The 19,870-nt window shown below is 42.2% G+C and overlaps 1 protein-coding gene across 9 annotated transcripts in view; it reads left to right on the forward strand.

The window, feature by feature from the left end:
- Positions 1-19,870, forward strand: part of NLRP3 (NLR family pyrin domain containing 3) — a 55,538-nt gene that overhangs the window by 5,677 nt on the left and 29,991 nt on the right. For all 9 annotated transcript variants that reach the window (XR_004349280.1, XR_004349279.1, XM_032627466.1 and 6 more), the window contains 5 exons: positions 318-422; positions 939-2,712; positions 6,532-6,699; positions 9,331-9,501; positions 10,552-10,722. Coding sequence is in view for 7 of the 9 variants with exons in the window: in XM_032627466.1 (XP_032483357.1) it covers positions 318-422; positions 939-2,712; positions 6,532-6,699; positions 9,331-9,501; positions 10,552-10,722 (2,389 nt within the window). In the remaining 2 variants the exon portion in view is untranslated. The remainder of the gene's footprint in view (positions 1-317; positions 423-938; positions 2,713-6,531; positions 6,700-9,330; positions 9,502-10,551; positions 10,723-19,870) is intronic.

Below are 19,870 nucleotides of genomic sequence, written 5' to 3' on the forward strand. Positions count from 1 at the left end.
GGAGTCTGCCAAAGACAAATGAGGATAAGAAACCTTGATGCCTCACATGTTTACTGTTTGATTTCCAGGCTTGGGAGACAGATTCCAAGACTGGATACAGTGTGGACATAATCCTGGGTGGTATCCATTGCTTTGAAATTAGGAGTACAGGGATGCCCCCAACTGGACATTCGACTGAGCTGTATTCTGGTTTGGGAGATGTTCAGGGCAGGTGCCTTTGACCTGTGCCATGTGTTAGATATTGGATCTCAATGACATCACCTTAATCAGGAGTCCTGGGTTTTGACACTTTGAATTTTTCTTCCTTTTACTCTCAGACAATGCAAATGTTTCTGTGATAAGCCAGGAGGAAAGCCTTGAAGAGGAGTGGATGGGTTTACTGGGGTACCTTTCCAGAATCTCTATTTGTAAAAAAAAGAAAGGTAAGTAATGGGGGTGGCACTTCTAGTTGGGTTTGGAGACCTGGTTCTGTAGGTACTTGAAGCTAGGAAGGTGGATAACTTGGTGATCCTAACATGTTTCTGCCCCTCGGGGGTGAAAAGGCCTGTCTCAGGAAATCCACTTCAGCTTAAGGAATAGATTCATGTTTGCTTGGCTCCTTGGAGTCCCAGAACCAAGGGGAGGCAATTGAGTGTTTCAGGTTTTATCAGGCATGAGCTGCAGACTACCTAAAGGAGCAAGATTGAATAAAAAGGATCTTCTGGCCAGGGCCAGTTCATATGGCGCTTTGCTGTTCTTTTGTTTAACCGTGTCTAGGAAGATTTTGACACCCTAGATTTTCTGGGGCTGTTCATACCCAGGAAGTGGAGAGAAACTGCAACTCCTGTTCCTCAATTCCAGTTACCATTCCTTATAGACCACCAGCCCCTGTTGATAGCTCATCTCTGGTGGATGTGCTCAGGCTTCTTCCAAAATCTAACTTTCTGTCTCTGCCACAGATTACTGTAAGAAGTACAGAAAATATGTGAGAAGCAGATTCCAGTGTATCAAAGACAGGAACGCCCGTCTGGGTGAGAGCGTGAACCTCAACAAACGCTTCACCAGGCTGCGTCTCATCAAGGAACATCGGAGCCAGCAGGAGAGAGAACATGAGCTCCTGGCCATTGGTAGGACCTCAGCCAAGATGCAGGATGGCCCCGTGAGTTCCATGAACTTGGAATTGCTTTTTGATCCTGAGGACCAGTACTCTGAGCCTGTGCACACGGTGGTATTCCAGGGAGCAGCGGGCATTGGCAAAACAATACTGGCCAGGAAGATCATGTTGGACTGGGCGTCAGAGGAACTTTACAAGGACAAATTTGACTATTTGTTTTACATTCACTGTCGGGAGGTGAGCCTTGGGATGCAGAGGAGCCTGGGGGACCTGATCGCCAGCTGCTGCCCTGGCCCAAACCCACCCATAGGCAAGATTGTGAGCAAACCTTCCAGGATCCTCTTCCTTATGGACGGTTTTGATGAGCTTCAAGGTGCCTTTGATGAGCACACAGAAGCACTCTGCACGAACTGGCAGAAGGTGGAGCGGGGAGACATTCTCCTGAGCAGTCTCATCAGAAAAAGACTGCTTCCCGAGGCCTCTCTGCTCATCACCACAAGACCTGTGGCCCTGGAGAAACTTCAGCACTTGCTGGGCCGGGCTCGTCATGTGGAGATCCTGGGTTTCTCAGAGGTCAGAAAGAAGGAATATTTCTTTAAGTATTTCTCAGATGAGCAGCAAGCCAGGGAAGCCTTCAGGCTGATTCAGGAGAACGAGATCCTCTTCACCATGTGCTTTATTCCCCTGGTCTGCTGGATTGTGTGCACGGGGCTGAAACAGCAAATGGACAGTGGCAAGAGTCTTGCTCGGACGTCCAAGACCACCACTGCAGTGTACATCTTCTTCCTCTCCAGTTTGTTGCAGTCCCAAGGAGGGAGCCAGGAGCACCACAACTCTGCCACCCTCTGGGGTCTCTGTTCATTGGCTGCAGATGGAATCTGGAACCAGAAAATCCTGTTTGAGGAGTGTGATCTCAGGAATCACGGCCTGCAGAAGGCAGATGTGTCTGCTTTCTTGAGGATGAACCTATTCCAAAAGGAAGTGGACTGTGAGAAATTCTACAGCTTCATCCACATGACCTTCCAGGAGTTCTTTGCTGCCATGTACTATCTGCTGGAAGAGGAGAATCAGGGGGAGATGAGGAACATGCAGTGGAGTAATTTGAAGCTTCCCAACCGAGATGTGAGGGTCCTTCTCGAAAACTACGGCAAGTTTGAAAAAGGGTATCTGATTTTTGTTGTCCGTTTTCTCTTTGGCCTTATAAACCAGGAGAGAACCTCCTACCTGGAGAAAAAACTGAGTTGCAAGATCTCTCAGAAAATCAGGCTGGAGTTGCTAAAATGGATTGAAGCAAAAGCCAAGGCCAAGATGCTACAGATTGAGCCCAGCCAGCTGGAATTGTTCTACTGTTTGTATGAGATGCAGGAGGAGGACTTTGTGCAAAGGGCCATGGGCTACTTCCCCAAAATTGAGATCAAGCTCTCCACCAGAATGGACCATGTGGTTTCTTCTTTTTGTATTGAGAACTGCCACCACATGGAATCACTTTCGCTGAGATTGCTCCATAACTCATCCAAGGAGGAGGAAGAGGAAGAGGAGGAGGAGAAAGAGGAGGAAGTTCAACACTCTGATGTGAACCATTGTGTCCTCTCTGATCCTCATGTTACATATTCTCAGCGGTAAGGAGATTCTGCTTCAGGCAGGTGGTAGTATATGTCTTCTATTTTCTAGCCACCTATCTCTTGGCTCTCGCTCTCTCTCCTTCCTTCTTAACTGTCTTGCAAATGCAGTTGCCACAGGTACATAATAATGCCACCACCGCTCATTTCTACCAGACCCCTTCATTGGCAGACATTGACTAGTAGAGAAAGGGTAGGTGGACAAACGCCATGAGAAAAAGCCAACGAAACAAAAAGCAAATGTTTGGTGGATGCCAATTTAGCACAAGGCATTCTGTGGGGGAAAGAATGGAATAAAAATGTTCGTAAACTCAAATTGCTTGTAATGTACTTGGGGCTTTAGTGCATAATACCCTATCAGTACCTAAGGGGCAAAACAACCCCTTTGACTCTGCCCGGGAGTGCAGAGGACAGAGGGCCCTCAGTGTTGGATGCTTGGGGGAGGTTTCTTGGAGGAGTGAAGTTTGAGCCTGCCGTGAAGGATTGATAAGATGTGTGTGAGTGGAAGAGAAGGTAAAGGGATTTGTGCAATGGGTTCTTGTAGGAAGAAAGCATGAATATGGTCTGAGGAAGAGGACTTATGTTGGAGAAAATGGGGAGGGACATGGCTTCACTGGAACAATCAATGAGGGGAAATCGAGGGAAATAGGGCTGGAAAGGAGAGAGTGCTCCAAGGCTCCCAACTTGCGTTTGCAGCCAGGCATTTATCAACAACACCCCCTTCAGGGTCTGTTCACCCCCTTGCTAGGGGGTTGGATGCCAGTTGCTCTGTGTGTACAGTGAAGGGATTGAGTTACTTGACTTCTAAATCCTTGCACAGAAACTGCCACAGCTACAGTGGCTGTGGGGAGGCGGCTGCTCTGTGAATGCTTGGGTTTAACTGCTATAGAAGACACTTGACATAGGACAAAATTAAGGAGAAAGAGAGCTGACCCTTTCACTGGCAGCAATACATTTTCGGCTCCCTCTCTTTGCCTCAGCACCACTGCCAGGATGACTTTTCTATTTACTGTCGGGTCATCAAGGACCACCCGCTGGGGCTTCAGTGGTGGCTAAGACCAAGGTCCTGCTCACAGTGACTTACAGTTGGGTTGTGGGAACAGGCAGGAAACAAGGGCAGATGGTAGAGAGGATGGGCTTTGGCAAGAACACCAGTGGAGTGCCCCTAGAGCACATGGGTGGAGCCCTTGAACAGCCGGACCCTGAACGGTGGGGCGTGAGAGAGCCGTGGATGTGCAAAGGGCAGCCCAGATTGAGGGAACAGTGGGTTCAAAGGGTGGGAGGTGGGAAAGGAGGGTACATTTTGACAATGGCAAATAGTTCAGAATAGCCAGAGAGAAGTTGGGAGAGGGAGAGAAAGAGAGAGGGAGACTAAGAGGAGAAGATCTGCTCTCTAGGGCTCTAAAATTGAAGCTGAGTAAACAAGACATCTGACAGAGATCACACAGCTGTGAGGAAGGCTAGCGGAGACTCAGACTAAAACTCCTGATGACAAGCCTGATGCCCATCTTGCGAGATGACAGCTGCCTTCTTCTCAGGGCAGGAGCTTGCTTTGCGTGTTCTAGAGCCTTCGAAGGGCCGGCAGCGTGGGCATCCACCTGGTGCCTGTTAGAAGTGCAGGACTGCAGGCCTGATCCTAGATCCATGGAGTCAGAATCTGCATTTTCACAAGAGCTGAACTTTGAAATCACCTGGAAGTCTTTTTTTTAACATTTTTATTGGAGAATAATTGCTGTACAATGGTGTGTTCGTTTCTGCTTTAGCCACTATGGAGAACAGTATGTAGGTTCCTTCAAAAACCACAAATAGAACTACCATACGACCCAGCAATTCCATTACCGGTCATATACCCTGAGAAAACCATAATTCAAAGAGTTATGTACCACGATGTTCATTGCAGCTCTATTTACAATAGCCAGGAGATGGAAGCAACCTAAGTGTCCATCATCGGATGAATGGATAAAGAAGATGTGGCACAGTTATACAACGGAATATTACTCAGCCGTAAAAAGAAACGAAATTGAGTTATTTGCAGTGAGGTGGATGGACCTACAGTCTGTCATACAGAGTGAAGTAAGTCAGAAAGACAAATACCGTATGCTAACACATATATATGGAATCTAAGAAAAAAAAATGTCATGAAGCACCTGGAAGTCTTAAAAATATCCATATGCTTGGTCCCACCTCAGAGATTCTGACTTTATTCCTATGGCTTGGCCTAGGGATTTTCGAGAGCACTGCTGATGTTATTGTGCAGAACTGGTGAGAACTGGTCTCTGGGTCACTTAGCAGAGTGTCCAGGGCCATGGGCAGGACAGCTGACTGTTGAGGGAGGAAGGATGCCTGAGGGAAGGGCCAGAGGGTATTCACAGTCAGCCAAAGTCACAGGCTCTTTCTTAATTGTTTTTTACTTTTAATTTTAGTATTATTTTTTAATTGAGGTACAGTTGATGTACAATATTATATGTTTCAGGTGTATAGCATAGTGATTCACAAGTTTTAAAGGTTACATTCCATTTATAGTTATTATAAAATATTGGCTATATTCCTTGTGTTGTACAATGTATTCTTATAGTGTATTTATTTTACACATAGTAGTTTGTACCTCTTAATCCCCTACCCCTATCTTGTTCCTCCCCGTTCCTTCTCCCCACTGGTAACCACTAGTTTGTTCTTTGTATCCGTGAGTTTGTTTCTTTTCCATTGTGCTCACTCGTTTGTTTTATTTTTTAGATTCCACATATAAGTGATATCATATAGTATTTCTCTTTCACTTACCTCACTTAGCATAATACCCTCTAAGTTCATCCATGTTGTTACAACAAAATTTCATTATTTTTAAATTTAATTTAGTTTTTAATTTCTTTAATTGAAGTATAGTTAATTTATAGTGTCCTGTTAGTTTCAGGTGTACAGCACAGTGATTCAGAAACATACATATGTATATATATATATATTTTTTTCAGGTTCTTTTCCCTTATAGGTTATTACAAAATATTGAATATAATTCCCTGTGCTCTACAGTAGGTCCTTGTTGGTTATCTATTTTATATATAGTAGTGTGTATATGTTAATCCCAACCTCCTAATTTATTCCTCTCCCCCACTTTGGTAACCATAACTTTGTTTTCTATGTCTGTGAGTCTCTTTCTGTTTTGTAAATAAGTTTATTGGTATTATTTTTTAGATTCCACATACAAGTGATATCATATAGCATTTGTCTTTCACTTATTTCACTTAGCGTAATACCCTCAAGTCCATCCATGTTGTTGTAAATGAGAAAATTTCATTATTTTTTATGGCTGAGTAGTATTCCATTGTGTGTGTGTGTGTGTGTGTGTGTGTGTGTGTGTGTGTATACATCCCATCTTCTTTATCCATTCATCATAGGCTCTTTGAATCATAGGTGTGTAGAACAGTCTTACCAAGTCTCCTCTGGCCTTTTTCTTTTTTTTTTTTTGCAGTACGCGGGCCTCTCACTGTTGTGGCCTCTCCCACCGTGGAGCACAGGCTCTGGAGGCGCAGGCTCAGCGGCCATGGCTCATGGGCCCAGCCGCTCCGCGACATGTGGGATCCTCCCAGACCGGGGCACGAACCCGCGTCCCCTGCATCGGCAGGCAGACTCTCAACCACTGCGCCACTAGGGAAGCCCTCCTCTGACCTTTTTCATTCCTCAGTGCACAATCTTTTGTTCTGTGACTCATTTCTTAATTCCCAGGAGGCCTTTGAACTGGTGTCAGCCACTTCTGGCCCCTTGCTTCAGTTTGCTATTCTTAGAGATTGACTTTGTTTTCTGACCTTCCTTCCTTCCAATTTCTAGATTGGTGAACTATCTCACTTCCAGCATTTGCAGGGGCATCTTCTCAGTCCTGAGCAATAATTGGAACCTCACTGAATTGAACCTCAGTGGCAATACCCTGGGAGACCCAGGGATGAAGGTATTATGTGAAACACTCCAGCAACCTGGATGTAACATTCGCAGATTGTGGTAAGAACACGTGTGTGTCTGTGTCTGTGTCTGTGTGTGTGTGTGAGAGAGAGAGACAGAGAGAGAGAGGGAGAGAGAGAGAGAAAGGGAGAAGAAGGACCAGATTAGTGATTAGTTTTCTAAGGTTGTCATAACAAAGTACAACAGACTGGGAGCCTTAAACAACAGAAATTAATCTTCTCACAGTCCTGGGGGCTAGAAGTCCAAGATGAAGTTGTCAGAAGGGTTGGCTTCTTCTGCATATTCTCTCCTTGACTTGTATTTGGCTGTCCTCTCCTTGTGTCTTCACATGGTCTCTGTGTGTGTCTGATTTCTTCTTCTTACAAGAACACGTCATGTTGGATTAGGGCCTACCCTAATGACCTATTTTAACTTAATTACTTTTTAAACCCTGTCTCCAAATATAGTCACATTCTGAGGTCCTAAGTGTTGAGACTTCAACATGAAATATTTGGGGGGGACACAATTCAGCCCATGGCAAATGGGAAGGCAAAATTGATTGGAGGACAGTTGTTTGGGAAGTTTAAGATGGGGAAGAATAAAGGGGAACTGAAATTAAGTCATTTGTTGGTGTTATGAAAGGACGTGACTTTGAGTATCTTCCATTTCTTCATCAGCCATGCTTACCGATGAGATTTGAAGAGTTTCATCAAATACAGCAATGGCTACCTGGGCTGGAACCCATCAAAATAGTTTGCATATGTTAAATTGTCACAGGGAATCTCTTGTAGATTTATTAATAAAATGCTTGCTGTGAGCCCACACTGTGAATCAGACCCGCATGCCCTGAGTTGAGCACACAGTTGTATTGGCCACCCCTCCAGCCGTCTTCCATCACACATCTGCATTTTTGATGAGCTACACAGCCAGTGTTAAAGCCCACCACTCCAGGAGATTTTCATTCCTTCCTCTCTTGTTCATCATAACCACTCCATCACCAGTCTTATTTTACCTATTACACAAACCATTGTCCACTTTTCCTCATCCTCACTCTGTTACTGACTAGAGTCCTTAGACTCCTTAATCAACAGAAAGTAACTAGAGGCCAGATATGAATTCAGGCAAGGCTTTACTGGGGCTCGTGCTACAGCACAAGGGAGCAAAAACAAGTAACAGGGGCCCTCGCTCACACCCTGAGGGGAGGTGAGCTGGTCCCTTAAATAGGGTGAGGGTAGGGGCCAGAGGTGTGGCTTAGGTGGTCTGCCACCCCCTTGGTGGTGCTGTGTTCAGGGATCATGCGCAGTACCCTGCTTTTGCTCCTGGCACCTCAGAAATGGCAGTTGGGTTTTGACTTTTTTGTATCTTATTGTTCATAATTTGCCCCAACTGCACACATGAACACAGTTATGTTTAGTCCCGTATAGTTTCTTTGTATTCTGTTGCTTGAGCAGACATTTGTCCAGGTGCAAGTACTGCAGTAAAGAGTCCCAGGTCCCAGCCTATCTCAACTCCACCAGCCCAGGTCCAACAACCACCATGATTTGCCTGGATAGTGCAATAGACTCTAAGACCATAAACTTCTCATGACAGGATTCATGTTTGTTCTGCAATTGTCTCTATAATGTCTGGAGACATTGTTCTTACCACGTGTTCATGGCCAAAAATACATATTGAATGAATGTTGGCTGTTTGGTCTCCCTGCATCTACTTTTGCCACTCACCAATCCGTCTCTGTACAAAACACAGAGTGTTATTTAGAAAATTATACTTTGATCATGGCTTAAGTGCTTTATCTTTGCTCTTTTGACAAATTATAAATTGTTCTTCTTGCCTTCAAGGCTCTGGCTGGTTTTGACATTTAACCTTCCTCTCCACCATCATCCCATGCCACTCTCCCCATCGCCCCTGTGGGTGCTCCTGTGTGATTCCAGAAAGTGAGACACAAATGGGGAGACATGGGTGAGAATGAGATGTTTTGCAGATGAGATCTATTACCCATTCGCTTCTAGTTGGTGTGGAAATGGAGGCAGAGAAGATGATCCAACAAGCCCCAGGACATTTGAACTATTCGCCTGGAGATGAGCTGGAATATTGTTCTCGCTCCTCTGATAGGGACTAATTGTTGTTGGTGCTGGGGATGGTGGTGACGGAGTGTGTGTTTGTGTGTACAAAGCAAATCAAGAATCAGGGCTGCTTGCTCCTTCAGTTTAGCTGAAGGGCTGGGATTAAATCATCAAACAGTATAGCAGGGACAAGGTTGGCAAAGAGAAAAGGTAGATGGGTACAACCCTAGAGAGAACAGTATCCGTCTGAAGGAATTTCAGCTGTTAGGAACATGTGGTAAAGAGGTGGAGCCCATAGGTTCACCAGTGTTTTCATTTACAAAGCAGGAACTTGCCATTTATATACTCATATATATGCCCATTATTTATGGAGGGTGTTCACTGGCAGCTGTGGTGTCAGACTGTGAGCCAGTGAGCCCAACAGCTAACTTCTCAATATGCCTTGAGCTGTAGTCAGGAGTTCTGATAAGATGATACTTTCTTTCATAAAAATTTAGTTATAACTTACTCTTTGGAACATGAGAACACAGTGCCCCTTCCTGGTGCTAAAAACCAATCTAGACCAGAAAGCAGTGACGGGAAAGTAGCCCAAGTTCTGACGTTTTCTGTTTCTCTGCTTGGCATGAAGGTTGGGGCAGTGTTGCCTTTCCCATCAGTGCTGCTTCAACATCTCCTCGGTCTTGAGCAACAATCAGAAGCTGGTGGAACTGGATCTGAGCCACAATGCCCTGGGAGACTTTGGAATCAGACTTTTGTGTGTGGGACTGAGGCATCTATTTTGCAAGCTGAAGAAGCTCTGGTGAGTCTGAACTAATTTCCCTCAAGAAGTATGAGCTGTGGCTTCAATGAGTCACGATGGTTTGGAATTTTAGTGTGAGAATGGCCTTTGCTGCTCAGAGGATTCCCTCTGTTTATCTCTGGGTGTTTGTCAATAATTAATTCAGTTAGTGTTTGTTGTAGTAAAAGCCATATACTCAGCCCTGGAGGGGAACTTAAAAAATCCAAAATGTCATGCTTGCCTTTAAGGTATTTACAACCTAGCTGAGAAAATAAAACCAATGTACTGCATTGCTATAGAAGAGTTTTTGGACTTGATGACAGGGCCTTGGTCCACACAGAATAGGCAAAACGTTGCTAAAGCAATGCGGACACTTGACATTCTATGCGGCTCTTCATTAAATGCTTCTGGGAGACTTGAATTTTGAAGAAGACAAGAAAGCACTTGAAAATGGTAGGGCTGATTCACACCCATTAGGGTGGCTATTATAAAAAACCAAAGCAAAGCAAAACAAGACTACATATTCAGTAAAATAAACCAGAAGAAAAAGGGCAAATATTGTATGATTTCACTTATATGAAGTACCTAGAATTGTCAAATTCATAGAGACAAGATGTAGAATGGTGGTTTCCAGGGGCTCGGGGGAGGGGAATTGGGAGTTATTGTTTAATGGGTACAAAGTTTCAGTTTGGGAAGATGAAAAGGGTTCTGGAGATAAACAGCGGTAGTGTTGCACAATTATGTGAATGTTACTTAAGTGCTACTGAATTGTAGCACTTATAAATGAACACTTATAAATGTTTACAATGGTAAATTTTATGTTATGCATATTTTGCCCCAATAAAAATACATGTAGAGATCTGGGAAGATGTTGTCACATTGCATGAGCTTGGAAAGTGTTTACATGCTATTATACCAACCAGAAAAAGAAGCAAAAAGTTAAAAAAGGGCTTGGATGTGCTCTACGTGTGGACTGGACTGTAGGCAAAGGCAGGACAAGTGCTTTCTTGAGTCACAGCAGAGTGGGGAGTGGGATGAGAGAGGTGTTGTGACATTCTGCCATCTCTGAAGGTTGGTCAGTTGCTGTCTCACATCGGTGTGTTGTGACGATCTCGCATCTGTTCTGAGCACCAACCATTCCCTGACCAGACTCTACTTGGGAGAAAATGCTCTGGGAGACGCAGGAGTTGGAATTTTATGTGAAAAAGCAAAGAATCCACAATGTAACCTGCAGAAACTGGGGTAAGTCTTCATGAGTGTCTCAGCAATAAGGCAACTTATTTTTAGGGATACATTGTTTGGAAAATGTGAATGGGGGTTACTCTAAAAAAGATTAATCAGATGGAGTTGAGGGTAAAGAATGGAAGAGACAATATCTGAAGTAGTTTGAAGCACTGGATCCTACCAACTGCTAGTAAGTTAGTTATGTCTATGCTACTGAATGCGAGTCCGTGTGCTCAGCACACAGTGAGGCAAAACAAACTGGAACATTGCAGTTTGGAGTAGAGAAAGGTTTATTGCGGGGCCATGCAATGAGATGGGTGGCTCATGTACCCCAAAACCCTGCACTCCTTTAAGGGTTTCAGCAAACATTTTTACAGGCAAGTTGAGGGAAGGGCGTGGGTGGTTGTTGCAGACTTCTTGGTGTTATAATCCTTTGTTCTTGCACTGTCCATGTAGGTCAGGTCACACTGTTCCCATAAACCTCCAGCAAGACAAATGTTACCCTGTATTCTGTAACTTTTTATCTGCACGTGGATGACTCTTAAAAGTCAGAGCCTTGAGAATAGGCTATTCTGTATATTTCAGGCTACAGGCAACATTCTTATACAAAGGGGCAAAGCATGACTAAGCACAGGCAACAGGGCACAAAGGTTAAAGTAAAAGAACCAGATCTAATATGGAGTCAGATTTGTTCTTCTCTATTACATATAGAAGTGGAGATTCTCAGAGTTGAAAGAAAGCTTAGGAATTGTGCAGCCCAGTGAAGCAGCGAAGCATTTGCTTCTAAGACATTCACGTGGGTAGTCACCCATTTTACGGGTAAAAATTTCTAGGCATGCTAGTCATTGCTACACTGCCTGCAGTTCTTATTTCTATGCAGCCCCTTCTTTGTTTTTTGTGCATTGGTCCTTGTTCTGCTCCCTAGGTTCTGCTAAGAGATGCTGATCTGAATTCCTCAGAGACACCAGTCACACTCTAGGTCTTCTCATCTTTTGCCTGGCTGTCTCTAAACCCTTAACTAGGACATGGCTTAGCACCTTCACCTATTTAGTTATGTTGTCCTAGGTGAGAGTTGGTCTGTTAATGTCTCTATTCGAAGTACAATGCCCAGACCTGAACCTGATACTCGTAAGGATGAGTGGTGGAACTTTCACCTCCTGTGGCAGGGCACTATACTGTCACTGGTGAAGCCTGGGATTTCCTTATATTTCTGGCAATCACATTAGATCATGAGTTCTACTGGATGTCTGCAGTCGACAATAATACACATTTTGGGGGTGTTTCTAACACCAATAACCAATTCTCTGCAGACACCAACTGGGTGTCTTACAAGTCAATTCGATTTTGATGCTAAGTACCCAGAGTTATTGCAGACCCTTTAGCTAAGGTCTCAGTCCAAAAAGACTGCCTCCACCAACCCCTGCCAATGTCAGACATCAATTGCAAGTAGTGGGTCCCCAGATTACTCACACTTCTTTCTGACTTGGCTACAAATTGAGGATTCACACGACCCCCTACTCAGGTGGGAAAATTTGCTAGAATGACTCTCAGAAATCAGGAAAATACTTTACTTACATTTACATTTTTTATAAAGGGTACAAATAATCAGATGAAGAGACACATAGGGTGAAGTACAGAAGGGTCTGGAGCCCAGGGGCATCTATCCCCATGGAGTTGGGGTGCTTTACCCTCCTGGCATGTGGATATATTCACCAACCCAGAAGGTCTCCAAATCTCATTGTTCAAGAGATTTTATAGAGATTAATCTCCAGCCTTCCTCCCCTCTCCTTCCTGGAAGTTGGTGGATGGGACTGAAAGTTCCGACTTTCTAATCACTTGGGCTTTCTGATGATCAGCCCATCTGAGCCTATCTAGGGGCCCGACCTTAAGTTACCTCATTAGCATAAACTCAGGTGTGATCAAAAGGGTCTCCTTTGAATAACAAGAGACAGTCCTATTACTCAGGAAATCCCCAGGGTTTTAGGACCTCTGAGCTGGGAATGGGGGACAAAGACCAAATGTATTTCTTTTTAAAAATTTTTTAACATCTTTATTGGAGTATAATTGCTTTACGATGGTGTGTTAGTTTCTGCTTTATAACAAAGTGAATCAGCTATACATATACATATATCCCCATATCTCCTCCCTCTCGCATCTCCCTCCCACCCTCCCTATCCCACCCCTCTAGCTGGTCACAAAGCACCAAGCTGATCTCCCTGTGCTATGCGGCTGCTTCCCACTAGCTATCTATTTTACATTTGGTAGTGTATATATTTCCATGCCACTCTTTCACTTCATCCCAGCTTACCCTTCCCCCTCCCCACATCCTCAAGTCCATTCTCTATGTCTGTGTCTTCATTCCTGTCCTGCCCCTAGGTTCTTCAGAACAATTTTTTTTTTTTAGATTCCATATATATGTGTTAGCATAAAGTATTTGTTTTTCTCTTTCTGACTTACTTCACTCTACATGACAGACTCTAGTCCATCCACGTCACAACAAATAACTCAATTTTGTTTCTTTCTATGGCTGAGTAATATTCCATTGTATATATGTGCCTACCACAAAAATACCCACTGATACGTGCACTTTACCGTGTACCACTGCTCTTCCATGTTCTTTACGTTGGGTTATCTCAGTTGGCCTCATAAAAACTACACTGAGTAGATATCAGTGTCTCCAATTGAAAGACGAGAATGTGAGGTTCAAAGAGCTTAAAGGCAGGAAAACCCAATGCAGATACAGTCCAGTGTAACCCACCACCCACCCCTTAACTCCAGTATAACACTGCCTCATGAGGAGTTGCTAGTAGGCTCTCTAGAAGGCTTCTACAATATATCCTGCCCTCTCCAACCTGTGTGGCACCTCACATTTAGGTCTGTTAAATTTCTTCATATCTTTCTTTTGACTCATTTTCTAGGCATTATTTTAATTTAATTAAAAAAATATATACAGCAGGTCCTTATTAGTAATCTATTTTATATATATGAGTGTATACATGTCAATCCCAATCTCCCACTTCATCCCACCACTTCCTCGACCTCCCTGCTTTCCCCCCTTGGTGTCCATACGTTTGTTCTCTACATCTGTGTCTCTATTTCTGCCTTGCAAACCGGTTCATCTGTATCATTTTTCTAGATTCCACATATATGCGTTAATATATGATATTTGTTTTTCTCTTTCTGAATGACTTCACTCTGTATGACATTCTCTAGGTCCATCCACGTCTTTACAAATGACCCAATGTCATTCCTTTTTTATGGCTGAGTAATATTCCATTGTATATATGTACCACATCTTCTTTATCCATATGTCTGTTGATGGGCATTTAGGTTGCTTCCATGACCTGGCTATTGTAAATAGTGCTGCAGTGAACATTAGGGTGCATGTGTCTTTTTGAATTATGGTTTTGTCTGGGTATATGCCTAGTAGTGGGTCATAAGATAATTCTATTTTCAGTTTTTTAAGAAACCTCCATACTGTTCTCCATAGTGGCTGTAACAATTTATATTCCCACCAACAGTGCAAGGGGGTTCCCTTTTCTCCACACCCTCTCCAGTATTTGTTGTTTGTAGATTTTCTGATGATGCCCATTCTAACCAGTGTGAGCTGATACCTCATTGTAGTTTTGATTTGCATTTCTCTAATAATTAGTGATGTTGAGCAACTTTTCATGTGCCTCTTGGCCATCTGTATGTCGTCTTTGGAGAAATGTCTATTTAGGTCTTCTGCCCATTTTTGGATTGGGTTGTTTGTTTTTTTAATATTGAGTTGCACGAGCTGTTTATGTATTTTGGAGATTAATCCTTTGTCCATTGATTCATTTGCAAACATTTTCTCCCATTCTGAGGATTGTCTTTTCATCTTTTTTATAGTCTCCTTTGCTGTGCAAAAGCTTTTAAGTTTCATTAGGTCCCATTTGTTTATTTTTGTTTTAATTTCCAATACTCTGGGAGGTGGGTCAAAAAATGTGCTGCTGTGATTTATGTCAAAGAGTGTTTGTTCTTCCTATATTTTCCTCTAAGAGTTTTATAGTGTCTGGTCTTACATTTAGGTCTTTCATCCATCTTGAGTCTGTTTTTGTGTATGGTGTTAGGGAGTGTTCTAATTTCATTCTTTTACATGTAGCTGTCCAGTTTTCCCAGCACCACTTATTGAAGAGACTATCTTTTCTCCATTGTATATCCCTGCCTCCTTTGTCATAGATTAATTGACCATAGGTGCGTGGGTTTATCTCTGGGCTTTCTATCCTGTTCCACTCATCTTTATTTCTGTTTTTGTGCCAGTACCACATTGTCTTGATTACTGTAGCTTTGTAGTATAGTCTGAAGTCATGGAGTCTGATTCTTCAAGCTCCATTTTTTCTCCTCAAGATGGCTATGGCTATACGGGGTCTTTTGTGTCTCCATACAAATTTTAAGATTTTTTGTTCTAGTTCTGTAAAAAATGCCATTGGTAATTTGATAGGGATTGAATTGAATCTGTAGACTGCTTTGGGTAGTATAGTCATTTTCACAGTATCGATTCTTCCAATCCAAGAACATGATATATCTCTTGATCTGTTTGTGTCATCTTTGATTTCTTTCATCAATGCCTTATAGTTTTCTGAGTACAGGTGTTTTACCTCCTTAAGTAGGTTTATTCCTAGTAGTTTATTTTTTTATTGCAATGGTGAATGGGATTGTTTCCTTAATTTCTCTTTCTGATCTTTCATCGTTAGTGTATAGGAATGTAAGAGATATCTGTGCATTAATTTTGTATCCTGCAACTTTACCAAATTCATGGATTAGCTCTAGTAGTTTTCTGGTGGCATCTTTAGGATTATCTATGTACAGTATCATATCATCTGCAAACAGTGACAGTTTTACTTCTTCTTTTCCAATTTATATTCCTTTTTCTTCTCTGATTGCCATGGCTAGGACTTCCAAAACTATGTTGAATAATAGTGGTGAGACTGGACATCCTTGTCTTGTTCCTGATCTTAGAGGAAGTACTTTCAGTTTTTCACCATCGAGAATGATGTTTGCTGTGGGTTTGTCATATAGGGCCTCTATTATGTTGAGGTAGGTTCTCTCTATGCCCACTTTCTAGAGAGTTTTTTTCATAAATGAGTGTTGAATCTTGTGGAAAGATTTTTCTGCATCTATTGAGATGATCATATGGTTTTTATTCTTCAATTTGTTAATATGGTGTATCACATTGATTGATTTGCACATATTGAAGAATCCTTGCATCCTTGGGATAAATCTCACTTGACCATGGTGTATGATCCTTTTAATTTGTTATTGGATTCTGTTTGCTAGTATTTGTTGGGGATTTTTGCATCTATATATATCAGTGATGTTGGCCTGTAATTTTCTTCTTTTTGTAGTATCTTTGTCTGGTTTTGGTATCAGGGTGATGGTGGCCTCATAGAAGGAGTTCAGGAGTGTTCTTCCCTCTGCAATTGTTTGGAAGAGTTCAAGAAGGATGGGTGTTAGCTCTTCTCTAAATGTTTGAAAGAATTCACCCATGAAGCCATCTGGTCCTGGAATTTTGCTTGTTGGAAGATTTTCAATCACAGTTTCAATTTCATTACTTGTGATTGGTCTGTTCATATTTTCTATTTCTTCCTGGTTCAGTCTCGGAAGGTTATAACTTTCTAAGAATTTGTACATTTCTTCCAGGTTGTCCAATTTTTTGGTGTAGAGTTGTTTGTAGTAGTCTCTTAGGATGCTTCGTATTTCTGTGGTGTCTGTTGTAATTTCTCCTTTTTCATTTCTAATTTTATTGATTTGAGTCCTCTCCCTCTTTTTCTTGGTGAGTCTGGCTAATGGTTTATCAAGTTTGTTTATCCTCTCAAAGAACCAGCTTTTAGTTTTATTGATCGCTGCTATTGTTTACTTTGTTTCTATTTCACTTATTTCTGCTCTGATCTTTATGATTTCTTTCCTTCTGCTAACTTTGGGTTTAGTTCCTTTAGGTGTAAGGTTACATTGTTTATTTGAGACTTTTCTTGTTTCTTGAGTTAGGATTGTATTGCTATAAACTTCCGTCTTAGAACTGCTTTTGCTGCAACCCGTAGGTTTTGGATCATCGTGTTTTCGTTGTCTTTTTTCTCTAGGTATTTTTCGATTTCCTCTTTGATTTCTTCAATGATCTCTTGGTTATTTAGTAGTGTATTGTTTAGCCTCCATGTTTCTGTGTTTTTATGTTTCTTTCCCTGTAATTTATTTCTAATCTCATAGCGTTGTGGTCAGAAAAGATGCTTGATATGATTTCAGTTTTCTTAAATTTACTGAGACTTGATTTGTGACCCATGATGTGATCTATCCTGGAAAATGTTCCATGTGCACTTGAGAAGAAACTGTAATCTGCTGTTTTCAGATGGAATGTCCTATAAATATCAGTTAAATCTATCTGGTCTATTGTGTCATTAACGCTTATGTTTCCTTACTAATTTTCTGTCTGGATGATCTTTCCATTGGTGTAAGTGAGCTGTTAGAGTCCCATACTATTTTTGTGTTACTGTCGATTTCCTCTTTTATAAGTGTTTTTTGCATTTGCCTTATGTATTAAGGTACTCCTATGTTGGGTGCATATACATTTATAATTGTTATATCTTCTTCTTGGATTGATCCCTTGATCATTATGTAATGTCATTTCTTGTCTCTTGTAACATTCTTTATTTTAAAGTCTATTTTATCTGAAATGAGTATTGCTACTCCAGCTTTCTTTTGATTTCCATTTGTATGGAATATCTTTTTCCATCCACTTACTTTCAGTCTGTATGTGTCCCTAGGTCTGAGGTGAGTCTCTTGTAGACAGCATATATATGGGTCTTGTTTTTGTATCCATTCAGTGAGCCTGTGTCTTTTGGTTGGAGCATTTAATCCATTCACGTTTAAGGTAATTATCGATATGTATGTTCCTATGACCATTTTCTTAATTGTTTTGGGTTTGTTTTTGTAGGTCCTTTTCTTCTCTTGTGTTTCCCACTTGGAGAAGTTCCTTTAGCATTTGTTGTAGAGCTAGTTTGGTGGTGCTGAATCCTCTTAGCTCTTTCTTGTTTGTAAAGCTTTTGATTTCTCCGTTGAATCTGAATGAGTTCCTTGCCAGTAGAGTAATCTTTGTTGTAGATTCTTCCCTTTCATCACTTTAAATATATCATGCCGCTCCCTTCTGGCTTGTAGAGTTTCTGCTAAGAAATCAGCTGTTAACCTTATGGGAGTTCCCTTGTATGTTATTTGTCATTTTTCACTTACTGCTTTTAATAATTTTTCTTTGTCTTTAATTTTTGTCAATTTGATTACTATGTGTCTCAGCATGTTTCTCCTTGGGTTTATTCTGCCTGGGACTCTCTACACTTCCTGGACTTGGGTGGCTATTTCCTTTCCCATGTTAGGGAAGTTTTTGACTATAATCTCTTCAAATATTTTCTCAGGTCCTCTCTCTCTCTCTTCTCCTTCTGGGACCCCTGTAATGTGAATCTTGTTGCATTTAATGTTTTCCCAGAGGTCTCTTAGGCTGTCTTCATTTCTTTTTATTCTGTTTTCTTTATTCTGTTCTGTGGCAGTGAATTCCACCATTCTGTCTTCCAGGTCACTTATCCATCCTTCTGCTTCAGTTGTTCTGCTATTGATTCCTTCTAGTGTGTTTTTCATTTCAGTTATTGTATTGTTCATCTCTGTTTGTTTGTTCTTTAATCCTTCTAGGTCATTGTTCTTTAATTCTTCTAGGTCTTTGTTACACATTTCTTGCATCTTCTCAATCTTTGCCTCCCTTCTTTTTCTGACATCCTGGATCATCTTCACTATCATTATTCTGAATTCTTTTTCTGGAAGCTTGCCTATCTCCACTTCTTTTAGTTGTTTTTCTGGGGTTTTATCCTGTTCCTTCATCTGCTACATAATCCTCTGCCTTTTCATCTTGTCTATCTTTATGTGAATGTGGTTTTCATTCCACAGGCTGCAGGACTGTAGTTCTTCTTGCTTCTGCTGTCTGCCCTGTGGTGGATGAGGTTATCTAAGAGGCTTGTGCAAGCTCTTGATGGGAGCGACTGGTGGTGCGTAGAGCTGGGTGTTGCTCTGGTGGACAGAGCTCAGTAAAACTTTAATCCATTTGTCTGCTGATGGGTGGGGCTGTGTTCCCTCCCTGTTGGTTGTTTGGCCTGAGGCAACCCCGCACTGGAGGCTACAGGCTGTTTGGTGGGGCTAATGGTGGATTCTTGGAGGGCTCACAACAAGGAATACTTCCCAGAACTTATGCTGCCAGTGTCCTTGTCCTCGTGGTGAGCCACAGCCACCCCACCCCACCTCTGCAGGAGGCCCTCCAACACTAGCAGGTAGGTCTGGTTGAGTCTCCTATGGGGTCACTGCTCCTTCCCCTTGGGTCCTGATGTGCACACTACTTTGTATGTGCCCTCCAAGAGTGGAGTCTCTGTTTCCCCCAGTCCTATCAAAGTCCTGCAATCAAATCCCACTAGACTTCAAAGTCTGATTCCTTGGGAATTCCTCCTCCCATTTCTGGACCCCCAGATTGGAAAACCTTATGTGGGGATCAGAACCTACACTCCAGTGGGTGGACTTCTGTGGTATAAGTGTTCTCCAGCTTGTGAGTCACCCACCCACCAGTTATGGGATTTGATTTTATTGTGATTGTGCCTCTCCTACAATCTCATTGCAACCTCTCCTTTGTCTTTGGATGTGGGGTATCTTTTTTGGTGAGTTCCAGTGTCTTCTTATCCGTGATTGTTCAGCAGTTAGTTGTGATTCTGGTGCACTCACAAGAGGGAGTAAGTGCACCTTCTTCTACTCTGCCATCTTGAAGAAATCTCTGTGCTGGTGTCTGGACTTATTGAGGCTCAGGTTCTTTGTGTCTCAGTGCAGAAGAACTTCAGTGAGAGGCACAGTGATAGGCAAGAACTAGATTTATTAATGTAGGATGCTTGTAAGTGATGCAAGCGGGCAAGTGAGAGAGCTGTCTAGGCATTTTTGAATCATGATCCAGTCAGTATTACCTAGACATATAACAAGCAAACTGTAAATGTCTTCATTAATGTTACTGACAGAAATACCAACCAGATCAGCACCAAATACATCAGGAAGGGTCTTTACTGAGGAATAATCTGTTAATCCATAATTAAAATCCATAGATCTTCACAAAGCTCTGTTACCTCCTTGGGCCTGT

The sequence above is a fragment of the Phocoena sinus genome, chromosome 3 (genome assembly GCF_008692025.1).
Source record: "Phocoena sinus isolate mPhoSin1 chromosome 3, mPhoSin1.pri, whole genome shotgun sequence".
NCBI lineage: Eukaryota > Metazoa > Chordata > Mammalia > Artiodactyla > Phocoenidae > Phocoena > Phocoena sinus.